The sequence below is a fragment of the Apteryx mantelli genome, chromosome 28 (genome assembly GCF_036417845.1).
Source record: "Apteryx mantelli isolate bAptMan1 chromosome 28, bAptMan1.hap1, whole genome shotgun sequence".
Taxonomy (NCBI): Eukaryota; Metazoa; Chordata; class Aves; order Apterygiformes; family Apterygidae; genus Apteryx; species Apteryx mantelli.
In genome coordinates this window covers 2,069,427-2,082,852 of record NC_090005.1, presented here as the reverse complement: position 1 = coordinate 2,082,852, position 13,426 = coordinate 2,069,427, and the positions used below count along the sequence as shown (strand labels likewise).

The window sequence follows — 13,426 nt, the reverse complement described above, 5'->3', positions numbered from 1 at the left end:
CCATTTGTGTGATTTCTGTGTGCGTGTGTGTGCGCCCGCTTCGGAGAAAGCGATCCCGGCTGCTGCAAAGCAGTTTTTAAAAGCAGTCTGCGAAAGTGGGACATACCCGCAAAAGAAAAGGTATTTCTCCGCTAAACACTCACAGAGATTTTTTGGTAACCGTCTGCGGCTACGGTTAAAACCTGAGTATTTCAGAGACACGAAGAAATCCCACTCTTTTGCTTAACACGAGAGGAACGGGAGATGGGGTGAAGTAAACAAAAAATGCAGTTAACCAAAAAGCCCGCTAAAAACCAGTCTAAAACAAACATTGCTTTTAGCAACAATTCAACATCTCCAAGAAAAACATTGCTTAATAGATGCAAAATATGCTTGGCCTTAAAAATGTCCTTTTTTTTTTTTTTTTTTTTTACCCACTAATGGAATTAAACCAAAAATCAAAATCAGCCGTGCCAGAGCTGAATATTTTCTTTTCATATCTGCAATGACTCCTTTTTCCTTTCCTTTCATTTCCTTTCCTTTCCAATAAAAGGATACTGTAAAGGATTTTTTTGTGGGGGCCAATTGTTCTGCAGGAGGAAAGAGGACTACGGAGGAAAAATAGAAATTCCCCAAGCAGCCCGCTGAAATGGAGGGCACTGCGTGATCTCAGGCAGTGCTCGACCGGCCTTGGGCTGCAAATATTTTCTGTTGAAAAGAAGGGAGAGAAAAAAACAAAACCCAAAAAACCCACATCAGCTTTGATTTGCCTAACATTTCCAAAACAGAGCCGACTTCAGAGAGCCCGTCGGGCTTTGATGCCAAAGTGGGGTGGAAATCACATCAGAAATAGTCAAAAGAGCCAGTTACAAAAACACTGGTTTGTAAGAAAAGTTAAACTGGGATATTATTTCCTTTACAGAGAAGAGAGACATTCCCTCCACATTCTTCCCCGCATTCCACTTCGGAGCTCGAGAGAGATCAAATTGTCCATCTGTACTCTATTGCTAATGCTCCTGGATCCTATTTCTTGTGCCCATAAAGCTTTTACAGGCCTGCTACCTTTAGGCTATCTGAGTTAGGGTTATTATCCAGCAAACAACTCACTTTTTTTAATATACATGCAGCAGTTTCAAATAACTTCCTCTCAAAGCCTCCTGTTTTCTTTTAGCAAACAGAATTTCCTGTTTTTTTTTTTAAAGTTTGTATTTTCTTCCTGCCTCTTAAGCAGACAGAAAACATTACATTACTATTAATATAGTTATTTGAAATAGCTGCTCCCAATTTTGATGGGATTGACTCAGACCAAAAAGGAGTGTTTATGCTATATGACATCATTATTTCTCTCTGCGTGTGATTATTATTAGTTTAATCCAATGCATTTATGGAGGAAAGGGGAGAAATTAGATCTATTCTTTCCTCATTTCAGCTTTTTTTTTTGGCATACAGAAAGGGAGGGATGGTGAGGAGAGGAGCCGAGCGCGTCGCGGGGCGGCAGGAGAGGGGCAGGGGCGATGCCTTCCCCGCCGGGCCAGCTCTCCCCCAGCAGGAGCCCATCACCCCACCCCCCCCACCCCCGGAGCTGCACATTTTATCCCAAATCGCTTTGCTCGGAACAAACCATTACATTTTGCAGCGGGGCGGGGGGAGAGGGGAAGGCATTCCTCAGCCGCCGCGTGGGTTTGGCCGCGTGTTTTACCTTAAACTCGTCGAGAAACCAACATCGGACCCTCGCACGCACACGCAGGCGAAGCCCCCTTCCCCCGCCCCAGGTAAAGCCGTGCACGCACACGCACCCCGGCCCCCGCACGGCTCCTCCGCGCACCGTCCCCCCCCTCCCCGGGGAGGTGCCGGCCCGGGCCGCCCGGGGGGGCCGCGGCACGGCGGGGCCCGCTCCCCCCGGCCCCGGCTCCTGCTCCGACCCCCGGGCCCGGCCCGCCCCGCCGCCCGCACTGCGGCTCTCATCCGCTGCTGGAAACCTTTCCTCCGGGCTGTCCGCTGTCCTTAGAGATCCTCCAAGCTATAGCCCCGGAATTTGAGGCTGGGGGGCACCGGGATGGCGTTGCCCCCCACGTGCCAGCTCCACAGCGGGTGAGTTTTGGAGAGAGCCCAGGAGTTTTTGACGCCCAGGGAGGAGGCAGGACACAGGTCCCCATCTTCCCCCACGACCAGGGAGGGAATACACGGGAAGTTGCCCATGAGGCTGAAGGAATTCCTAGGCGGGGTTGGCCCGGCGCTGCCGAGGCGTTTGCAATGAGTGTTTCCCTTTTTGGCATTCCTCCTTTGAGTCTTTTGTGGCCTCCCTTTAGAGGAGCTCTGTTGCCTTTCTGCCTCAGCGCCTCTGGCAAGGCGTCTGCGCTTGGCATTCCTTTCCGAGCCATTGCCTTTCAAAGCTTTGTTTGACAAGGTGCTGGGGCTCTCTGCTCTTTTGGAACCGGGGGATTTGAGCTCTGCAGCTTTGCAAGGCTCCGTCCTCCCTCCGTGGCGCAAACTTTTCCCGTCCACGTTGAACCCTTTCGCATAACACCACAGCTTGGATTGCCTGATGAGCCTGTCAAAATGCTCCCTCCTGGGCTCCCCTAGGTCCCCGGGGGGTGCCGGGCCGAGGCTCCCTGCCGGTTCCTGAGCTGCGGGCGGAGGGGCTGAGCCCGGGGCAGGCTCTTGGGAAGCAGATCGCCCGGCTAAAGCTTCAATCTGCCTCTCCGCTTGGTCACTGGGGCCTAACGAGGCTCTATTGTTCGAGGCATCTTTGTGCAAATCCTTCCCTTTGGCGCAGGGCTCTGCGTCCCCAAAGCCTCCCTCCTTTTGTTGCGGATCCCCCCCAGGGGTGCTGCTCGGGGAGGGAGGGGGGGAGGAGGAGGAGGAGGAGGAGGAGGAAGGGGAGGCCTCCTGCTTTGCGTACAGCTCCGGCTGCGGCTGGGCCCCCGAGCCCAGGGCTGGAGCCGGGCTCAAACTTTCCAAAGTTGATGTTCGCAAAGTCCTGGCCCAGAGCTGCTGCGAGAGGAAGAGGAGGCTGGGGTCGGGGCGCAGGGCTTTGCCCACGCTCGGGGGCGGCTCCGCGGCTCGCTCGTCGCCGACGGGCTCCCGCGGGGTCTGGGGCTGGAAGCGGGGCAGAGCCGCCTGCCTGTACCGGGTGCTCTGCACCGAGTCCCCGCTGCACAGCGAGCTGCTCTCCGATTCCGAGGAGCTGCCTTCCTCGCTGCTGCACGACGTGTCCCCTTCCTCCTCCTCCTCCTCCTCCTCTTCCTCCTCCTCCGACGAGTCGCTGGAGGTGGCGGGGCTGGACCCGCCGAAGTCCAGGCTGGAGTCCGAGTCGCTGGAGTAGCCGGCGGAGGTGCCCTGCCGCTTGGATCCGGGGAAGACGGAGGAGCGGCCTTTCCTGGCGGCCCCGGGGCCCTTCTCCTCCGGGAAGAGCCCCTTGGCGCAGCAGGGGCCCCGCTTGCGGCGGCCCTGCTCGGCGAGCGCGGCCGCCTGCGCGGCGGGGTGCGCGCCCGCGGGGTGCAGCAGCGCCAGGTCCCGCGGGTAGGCGCCGAGGACGCCCGCGAAGAGCCCGCCGCGGCCCGCCAGGCCGAAGCCCTTCCTGCCCCGCGGCGCCTTCTCATAGCCGGCGAAGGCCCGGTGGAAGGGCTGCGGCAGCAGCGCGGCCGGCGCCGAGCGCGGCTTGCCGAAGCCGGGGGGCAGCTTGGGGCGCCCGGGCGCCTCGGGGCCGCAGCAGCCGCCGGCTCGGCAGGGCGGCAGCAGCTGGGGCCGGGGGCAGGCGAAGAGCTCCCCCGGGTCCTGCAGCAGCAGCTGCTCCCTCCTCTTGCTCTTCCTTTTCCTCTTCCTCCTGCGGGGGCTGAGGCTCTTGCAAGAGGTGCACAGAGCCTCCAGGTCCGCCTTGGATATGAGCGAGCATTTCACCGCGCGGGTGGGCACGGAGTTGATGGCTTTGAGGGTCCGGAGCTCTTTGAGATCGCAGCGTCGGCTCTTGATCTTTAAGGTTTCCATCTTCTTGCTGATGGTGGTCCTGGGGATATCCTTAAACAGGTCGCTGAGGACCTGGGCCAATGCAAACATCTGGGTGCCATTGATCTGTAAGTATCCCAAGTTTATCCCTTCGATTTCTTGATAGCCAGCATGAAAATCCCCCGGCCTGGCTTCCCCATTGTAATCCATGGTAGTTGGAACAATTCCGAAGGTCCCTTCGCAGGTCAGGAACATTTTGCAAGGAGCATTTACTTTGTCTCTTTCAAAGGGGGCATTGAAAATAAGGACATATTTGTTTCCACTCCCTGATCACACATCCCTACCCCTCAGGAGAGGTGGGGGAGGGGGGAGGAAAAAAAAAAAAAGCCAAAGCAGTCGATCTCCCTTTCAAATGCTCCAGTCAATGGTTTGCAACATCTTCCAAACACCCCGTTCCTCCTCCTGTACTGGGGCTTGACTCCTCGTCTTCCCCCTCCCCAGCAAAAAAGAAAGAAAGAAAAATAAAGAAGTCAAACATCTTGAATGCTCTAGGCTCTCCCCCGCCAATTCCTACCCCGCATACGCACACACCACCTTCCACTTCAAAAATAATCTCTTTCGGGTGGGGGGGGGGAAGGAATCAACAAGCACAGACCCCCCTTCGCTGTGCAAAGCCACTGAGATGCTTAAGCAAACAAAGCTACCGACAAGGGGGTGGAAGGGAAAAAATGGTAGCAGAGGGGATCTTGCGAGGAGCGGAAAAACCCACACGAATCCATGTCGCTCCCACCTTTCCTGGGCTCCTTTCTTAAAGCCCCGCTCCCGAGTACAGTATATTATAGGAAACACCCCAGCAAATAATTTCTGCGACCCGGGAGCTGATTGGGTGCTTGAACCCTGTGATGTCATAAAACCCCAACATTTCACACGCACACCCCCGCGCAGAACCTCATAAACGCGGGGCCGCCGCGCCGCGCCGCGCTGCGCCGCGCTGTGCTGTGCTGTGCTGCACCGCGCTGCGCCGCGCCGCCCGCCCCGGCCCCGGCCCCGGCTCCCTCGGCTCCCCTCGGCCCCGGCTCCCCTCGGCCCCGGCCCCGGCCATGCCTCCCTGCCCGCTCCTGCTTGCATCGAAAAACATGCTTGCAATCGTGTTGAAACACAGGCGCACACAATAGATACAGCCACATACAGGGTTTCCCTTTTTTTTTTTTTTTTTTTAATACGCTGTTTTTTTCGAGGTAATTTTAACCCTCTTAAGAATCTTTGCGGAGAAGCTCTTAGTGTGTCTGTGCTTTGTTTTGTGCTGGATCCATTTTTTACCGTGTTCGCGAAGGCTTATTTTAAGAGGTGTTTCTGTGCTTCCCAAAATTTATCTAATTCCTCTGGGATGGGTGTGTGTGTGTACGTATATATTTAATAAACCGTGAAAGATATTACTCTTAGCGAGCTGTTCAAAACGATTGACTCTGTAACAATTCATCATTCAAACCGAAATGGAACGCTTATTAATTGCCAATTACTATATTTATTATCTCGAGTGAGCACAGACTGCAACGTAGTATCAACAATAACACGAGCAACAGTACGAATAAAAGCAATGCAAAGATACGTATATTCCTTTTTTACTCACACACTTTCCTTATTCACTTCTCATCTTTTTCTTCCAAAATGTCCTTAAAAAAAAAAAAAAAGAAAGAAAGAAAAGGAAAGGAAAGGAAAGAAAAGAAAAGGAGGGGGGAAAGGGGAATTCTTTCGCATGCCTTTGCGCGCTGCTTAAGTTTATTTCAAACTTTAACTCCCAAGATTTCTTCGGCATTTGGTAGCTCGCTCCTGCATTACGAACCCGACGATGTTTTCCCAAAAGGAAGATTGCAGATTTCTGTCTCCGAAGGGGGAAGAGGGGAAAAAAAAAAAAAAAACAAACCTACCCAGCTCGGGGCTCTATTGTCCTGTCTCCTCTATTTCTTTATAAACCTGGAGCTACTTGAGCGAAATGAGTGAAGCCACGGAGGCTGGACTGAGCGATTTTAACTCTCTGCTCAGGAGGCTAATTTTGGGGAAACAGTTACCTCGGAAACCTTTTGGGGGGAAGGGAAGTTGCAGCTTTGCAGCGCATGCTGTTCCCTTTCAAGCCTCGTCTGTCTCCCACATGAAAAGTTGCTTTTAGTCTTTCTCTGCTTTTTTGTGGTTCAAATGGCAAAATCTGAGTAATTTGATAATAATAATTTGTTAAACTATATGTACAATCAACCACAAATGATCCCGATTTAGAAACAATCCCATAGGAGGAGGAGGAGGAGGAAGCACATTCCTGAGTATGTGTGTAAAAAAATTCAAAATAACTCCAACATTGCCTTTAATTTGGGAGTGGAGATCACCTGATTTGCATCTACCTTCTCGTCAATTACTTGACGAGAGTCAAGTCTAACGCGCAGGCGAACCGATAACCATATCGATTTTGTTAAAGAAGAAATCAATGGAAGGATTTTTTCCCCTTTATAACACACATGTGCGTGCACACACACCCCACAAACTAATGGCCTTGCTAAGAAAAGAAAATGCCACATTCTCCAGATCTGGCTGTATTAAAACAGCACATTTCACCCTCAGTTTCCACAGGCAGAGTTTCCTGTGAGTAAAGGTCTGCCGTCCAACACAAACACGAAATTCCTCTTTGTTTGGGCAAAGGGGAGGGGGAATAGTTTGCATCGCAATGGACGGAAAGTGGCCGGTTAGTGGATACTGCAGCTTGTTGCTGCAAACGGTGTGTACGTCGGTGTGGGTTGCTGCAAGAGACCACAAAAAGTCCTATTTGCACGAAGTGGGTCAGCCAGACTGGAGTTTCCCTTTGCAAATAAGAAGGGAGATCCGTGGTATTTTTGTTTCCACATAAAGCTAGAGCCATTTTACCTATAGGCTGAACATTGCGCTATGCCAGACTGGAGGAGGAGAGTGTGGGGTGGGGAGAAAGCTGGCATATAATATCCCTGTCCGATGTGGCTAATGCAGCTCCAGGGTTTATGAGGGGTCTTGTAAAGAAAATACAAGTTCGAACAATACAATAAACTGTTTCTGGTCGTTTGTAGGGCTTTATATAGGACATAGAGACCCCTGATCGCAAGCCAGAAAGAAACAGGGCTCAGAAGCCACGCACAGGCAAATGTATAGATATGTTGTATCGCAGTGGATCTCTGTTAACAGGAGCAAAATTAGCCAATGTTTTGGCTGTGAATAAAGTACAATATAGAATGTGTGTGTGTGTGTGTGCATTGATGCCTCCACACAGACACGACAGCTCTACGTAGGACATACGGATACTTTGCAAATACATACATATAGTCTGAGGGCAGGGTATTCGCAGTCAGGGTGCTGGTTCATGAACAAATGCATTTTAGTAGCACCGTAACTATTCTGTATTTCTGCTCTGAGCGTCCTTGCTGATAATGCCGTGGGTCACTTGCTATATGCATAATGCTGAGCATGTTCCCCCTTGCTGTATCACCTTCACCGTTGAATTATAAATTCATAGACGAGCTGACAATTATTAGGCGGATGATGGCTTCTATACTTATCTGTGTTTATTGTCAGCCTCGTTGCAGGCCTGACAGCGAAATGGCCACGAGCTGGGTTGCTCGTTCTGCCCCATGCAACAGTTGGGGCCGCGCCGGGGAGGGCAGAGAAGGGGCCGAGCCCGGGGGCTGCGCTGCCGCCGCCGAGTCACACCGACCCCGAGCGACTCTGCTTCGGAAAACGGGCGCAGCGAGGAGCCCTCGCAGAGAGGAGATTTTGCATCTGAGCCCGGGGTCCTGCTGCGGGGGGCGGCGGAGGGTCTCCCACCCCCGGGCCTCGCCGGGCCCCGGCACGGCGGGGGAGAGGACAGCAACCGGCGGGGTCTGCCGCAGCAATCCCAATCCGGGAGGCAGCCCTGGGAGATTTCTCCCTTATACCTGTCACGGCTGGCTGTTTCCGCAGGAAGCAATAAAAGTTATCAGGTTATTGGGAAATTCCCATTTCCAGGGGATCCTGGAGGCGCTGGGTCCGCTGCAGGGACACCCCCCCCCGCCCGCCCTTTACCGCATCCCTCTCGCCTCGCCGGGGCGGTGGAGGAAGGGGGGATGTGCGCAGGTCATCGGCAAAATAAAAGAGGAGGTCGGTGCCTCAGGTTAGCGCACTTTTAAGGGATCCAGTTTGCCCTGGTAAATGGATACACACGCGCTCCCCGTAGCGCTGGGGGGGGGGGTGGGGGGGAGTTTCGGCGAAAAGAAGGTTTGGTTTTAGATGAGGTACATTTGTGCCTGACACGGAAGTGCAAACACACACACACACACACGAGGCACGGAGAGGGCAGGGTGCCCCCGGGTGCTCGCCCCGCCGCGGGGAGCCCTGCCCGCCGCAGCCCCGGGCGCTCCCTGCCCGCACCCGCACCCGCACCCGGCGCCGGGGCAGCCGCGGGACCGGCCGCGGCCGAGCAGCGCCCCGGTCCCGGCGGCTCCGCGGCTCGGCGCTGTCACCTCGCCTCCGCCCTGTGCGTGCTGTCCCACGGGGCCGGGTCCCCGCGGAGCGGGCAGAAATAAAGTCCGAGACTCCGCAAATGTCCCCCCCCGAGCAGGGAGAGGCGCGGAGCGTTCAGCGCGGCCGCGCAGGAGCGCGGATCCCTCCGGCTCGGCGCCGGGCGACGAGGCCGGGCTCCCGGCCGGGAGGAGAGGAGCTTTCGGGGGGGGGGGTTCACGTTGGTTTCTCAATGCTTCTTTTTTCCATTTGACCTGGTGCAAGGAATCAAAGTTTGGGGGAGGAAGAGAAGGAGGAAATCCCGGATCGGTTTGGTGTGACCCGTTTGGGAAGGAGCACCCGAGTGTGCTCGTCGCGCACTTCAGCGCGGGGGGGGGGGGGTGCAGAAGCAAGGTGCTGCTTTGGTTTTGCTCGGAGAGCTCGGACCTCACTTGAGGTTTGCCCCAAGTTCAACACCCTCCGCAGCGGAACCAAGCGAGCGGGCGGCCGAGGAGACACGTGTGAAAACGCAGGTGCAGGCAGGAAAAGAGGAGACGGTGGGAGCGGGGCGAGGGCAGGGGAACGCGGGTAACCCGCAAAGCGCCCAGCACTCCGCGAGAAGGTACATCAGATTTACTACGAAAAAAAGGGATTAGAAACTAATATCGGTCCCACTGAATTATACTGATTGTGCAGAACCGTCTTATACTCTTTCTCTTCTGAAGAGAAACAAACCCCATAAAATCGAGCAGCAAAAACAATGTCGATGATGAGAGATTCCTAACGCAAGGGACAGCAGGGCCGTAGCCCTCCCAGCCCAGACCCCCCCGGCAATGCGCACACGGCCGTTCCCCTCCAGAAACCCGCATGCAGAGGCTGCAATTTCCTACTTTCCCCCTGATCTGGGGCAGGAGGGGCCTATTGCCCCCCCGACAGGATCAGGCCCTCTGGAGGGAAGGGAAAAACCCCTCGGCTCAGACACGAGGGGTCTTTTCTGCCTTCGGAGTTTCAAGGTAAATATCGCAAAATACTGTTTTATTTCAAACAGTTTGTAAAACACCTGCGGGAACCCGCCGCGGCTGCAGGGAGCTGAACTCGGCCTCGCACCCGGCACTGGTTGAGACCCCCGATATTTTGATCAGGGGCAGTTACTCCTGACAGGCACTTAAACTGTCCGCGGTGAAATTATTTCTACAAATCACTTGATGCCCTCCCTCACATTGGGGTTGCAAGCGGCTGCGTAGCTGCCCTCCCTGCTCCAGGATCCACCTTTCTGCTGCCAGCTGCGAGGGACGGCTGCACGCTGCCGGACCCATTCTCGGGCAGCGATCTTCCCTCTCTCTCACACAGAATAGTTATTTTCAGGATTTATTCTCTTTAGAAAGTTTATTCTCTGCGGATAGCTTGCGATTCATGTTTAATGCAAACACCGAAAACTGCCTCTCCATCCTCAATCTAAACTTCAAGTGCGTTGCATCGCTATTTAATAATATTGCAACAAATCCCACTAATCGGAAAAGAGCTCCTGAACGTAGCTCTTTATTTATTTCCACATTCATAATAGCATTTTGGAAAACCAGAGACTGAAGACATTAGCAAAGCATACAGCTTTACGAGGATGCATATTTGTAGGCGAGGGGTTTGTGTAATTTACAGTGAATTTGTGCTGTGATACACGGGCCGTTATAAGTAGATGGTTGGTTCTTACTGGATTTTTATCTTTAGGTGCTACCCCAGTGCAAAAGAAAGCAGTACCTAGTGCCAATTTACAAAGATGCAAATCCTGCTCCACTCTCTTTTGTTAAAAAAAAAAAGCCAGAAAAGTGTGCTATTTTGCAGGGGAACTCGGCTCACCCGGTCGCACCTCCTCGCTTCCAGGCGAGGACGGCCGCTGCTGTTGTCGTTCCCTTCTCCTCTCCGCAAAAACACGGTTTTTTTTAAAAAGGAGAAAACATTCCGAAAATGTGCAGTCTGATGAAAACTGCAGGGTTTAAACTACAGGAGGGGCCTAGGGAGAGAAATAGATTGCATCAGACCAAATGGTGCCACCCTGCCCACATTTAAGCGGGCCGGAGCATTGCTCGGAGGAAAACCCCGGGGCGAGCCCGGGCCGGGCGGCGAGGGGCCGCCGAGCCCCCAGCCCGGCCCCGCGCTCCGGGTCGCTATTTTTTAATCGGCTGAGTTATGTTTTCTGCATAGCTCCTTTGCACGGCTTTACTGGCGTGGGAGGAGGGTCCCAGTTCGGGGAATTAAAAACGCGCCCATCCCTCCGCTTTCCTCAAACATCCCAAGGTCACTCTTCCTTTAGTGCTTTCTGCTTTATTTCTGTCTTCCTTAATAAACAGTCTTTCACCATCCTCTAACAAAGAAACCACATTTTCTAGAGAGCAGCTGAAGGAAATTATACAGTAATAAACACCGCCGTCTGAGAAAAATATGTTTGTTTTCCTAAGCAAATACAACTAAATGGTTGCAAGAGGGTTGCTTCTCCCGAGAAATGCCTGCGAAGGAGCGCGGAGCCGCGCAAGGACGAGGGATGCGAGGGGAGGCTGAAGGGGAAACCTCCATCTTCCTGCTCTCCTGCACGAGTCTTTTTTTCTCGATGATTTTAAAGATTATTTTTTGTGGCCACTGAGAGAAATGTATGCCTTTCAGAAAACAGCAGACTTCTAAGAAAGAGGAAAAATGAGTTTGTAGATTGAAGATTTCATGCCTCAATCTTAAAGCCAGCAGAGAATTTGCATTATTCTTCTGTCGCCTTTTGATGTTTCTCATATTACATTGTGATTTGGTTGTTTCTACTCTTCTTGCTTAATCCATGCTCTCACTCCTTTTACACGGGAACATTTAGTTATAAAATGTTTGCAGATTATGAAATGATAAACCCAGAGCATTTTCTCTTTAACAAATTTCATCTGAGGAAACCTTAATTCCTGTTTGTTTGTTTTTTAACCTAGCCCAGATAAACCAGAAAAAGTGTCTTATTATGTTTAAACCATTGATTTACTACTAACACATTATTTTGGTCACTAGTTCGGTATAGAATTAAAAGAATGCTGGAAAATATTTTTTTGCTAAGATAAGCTTAAAACAAAACTATTCCTTGCCATTCCGTGAGTGCTGATATCAGTAAAAATTAAAGGCAATGCAAAGCAAGAAAGGAACAATCTTTCAGTTTTTTTGTAAGACAGAGAATGGTCTTGGATATTGCCTTTTCCCTCAAAGAATGAGAAACATTTATCAATTCTTATTTAAATTGCACGGCAAACTCATACCTACAGCGCTTCTCTCTTCCTGCTCGAATGTTATATCTTAAAGTAATTACGAACTAAAATTCCTCCAGGGGAAAGCGGATAGCCTTGGAGCATTTTTAATCTGTGTTAAGTTTCGTGTTGTCAAACTTTAAAAGGAAAAACTTCTTCTTCTTCTTCTTCTTCTTTTTTTTTTTTTAGCTTTTACAAAGTATTTCTCCTGCCCGTTATTGATTGACAAGTTTATTATTATTATGAATGGATTCTCCCATTTCCCAGTCCTCTTCAAGGCCTGATGTGGATTGAGAGCCTGACCAGTTGCTTATTGACCCATGATGGCTATACAATGACCCTGCTGCCCCCGGCGTGACCCGCGGACCCCAGAAGGACCCGGCCCGGCAGCGCAGCGCTCAGATATGCAAAGCCGGAGCTTTATGGGGTTTGCGGAGGGGAGGGGGGGATTGCAAGTGGGCGAGGGTTTCATTAACAAAAATGTGTTTATTGTAAACAAGAAGGCAAAGGGGCTGTTTAAAGGAACATGTCCCAAAGCAGCGCAGCTATCTTCTGTATGGGAAACGCTGGGAGCATCGGAGCCTTCTTTATACCAACATATGCCTAATTGGCTACAATAAAAGGAGGAAGGCTGGCACTCGCCCTGCGAAGCCTCCCTGCTGCCTGGGTGATGCTCAGTAACTACTGCTCGGTTTCGAAAAGTTACCGAGTTTGCTCAAGTTTGAAATTGCAGCCTCCTTTAGAGGGGAAAAGAGGGGAAAAAAACAGAGAAAATGCCCGGTTGCATCCCAGTTGTTTTTCCTTCTCTCTCTTTACATACATATGTGTGGGGGGGTGTCTGTGTGCTCCTAAAAAGGGAGAGCCGTACCCTCCTTTTGTGCCAAGGTCTGACAATTATACAAAGAGAGGAAGCAAGGCCTTTAAAAAAAGTAATCAGCAGAGATGAATTAAATAATAGGGTTGGAGTGGATATCGGTATTAATACCCAACCTCTGTCTTTTTATACACTAAGTGAGGAAATGGAGGTGAAAAACATCTCCTCCTACCCTGGAAATACAGCTTCTCCGATTCGTCACTGTACCCGTTTTTATGTGTGAGCTAGTAGCTCTTTATGAGACGTGGTAGGTAGCGAATGTTTTGTGAAACAGCATTTTGCTCCATTTCAGAAAGTAAGGGGATCCGCTCTCCGCCCTCGCTCCCTCATTTAATGGAGATACAGTTGTTTAAATAATTTCCCTCTTCCCAAAACAAATGCAGGAGAATGAGAGCTCATTTTTTATCCTAATTGATGGATCACTGAAGACAAGCCTTTGAAGAAAACGGCTGTCAACAGTGGGAGATACCCGGAGCATCTGGGTTAGATAGGTATAAGGCAAAGAGCAACCTGCATTCTTTGCGAGGCTGGATGCTCTCAGATTATAAACCCCCGCGATTGCTTTTGATTTTGCCATAAAAACAACAGCAGCAGCAAGTTGTTCTGACACTCTCAAAACATCTGGATTGTAAAGTTTGCTGGTTTCTGGCAACAGCAACAACAATAATAATAAAATCTCTTGCCGTACGGACAAATCCCACGGGTTTCCCTCGGGCTCCGGCTCGACCCGGCCGTAAGGTTTGCTCTGTTGTGAGACAGAAAACGTGCGTGTGTGTGTGCACATCGCCTGCACCACAGAGCGTGAGCCAGGGGATAAGTGCACAAGTTGTGCACGTCCGAAGATAAAAACTCGGGTCTAGCAATTTCTAGTCACAGT

The 13,426-nt window shown here is 51.6% G+C and overlaps 1 protein-coding gene and 1 long non-coding RNA gene across 3 annotated transcripts; one reads left to right on the top strand and one right to left on the bottom strand.

The window, feature by feature from the left end:
• The first annotated feature begins 1,569 nt into the window (after positions 1–1,569).
• LOC136994371 (uncharacterized) lies at positions 1,570–12,096 on the top strand. 2 transcript variants are annotated; one of them, XR_010886483.1, is made up of 3 exons: positions 1,570–1,751; positions 3,959–4,052; positions 11,865–12,096. It is a non-coding gene; the product is annotated as an uncharacterized lncRNA (long non-coding RNA). The 2 variants fall into 2 exon arrangements; XR_010886484.1 differs by lacking the exon at positions 1,570–1,751 and adding an exon at positions 1,993–2,070.
• LOC106497296 (SKI/DACH domain-containing protein 1-like) lies at positions 1,922–4,415 on the bottom strand. Its single transcript, XM_067311892.1, has 2 exons — positions 3,457–4,415; positions 1,922–3,417 (listed from the first exon to the last, which is right to left on the bottom strand). The coding sequence occupies exons 1-2, from the start codon at positions 4,177–4,179 to the stop codon at positions 1,984–1,986; spliced, it is 2,157 nt and encodes a 718-aa protein (XP_067167993.1). The 5' UTR covers positions 4,180–4,415; the 3' UTR covers positions 1,922–1,983.
• Positions 12,097–13,426: the final 1,330 nt, after the last annotated feature.

Coding starts and splice junctions, on each gene's coding strand:
- LOC106497296 (XM_067311892.1), bottom strand. CDS start 4,179: ATGTTCCTGACCTGCGAAGGGACCTTCGGAATTGTTCCAACTACCATG. Junction 3,418..3,456: donor CCGCGGGCGCGCACCCCGCC/GCGCAGGCGGCC, acceptor GGCCGCCGCAAG/CGGGGCCCCTGCTGCGCCAA.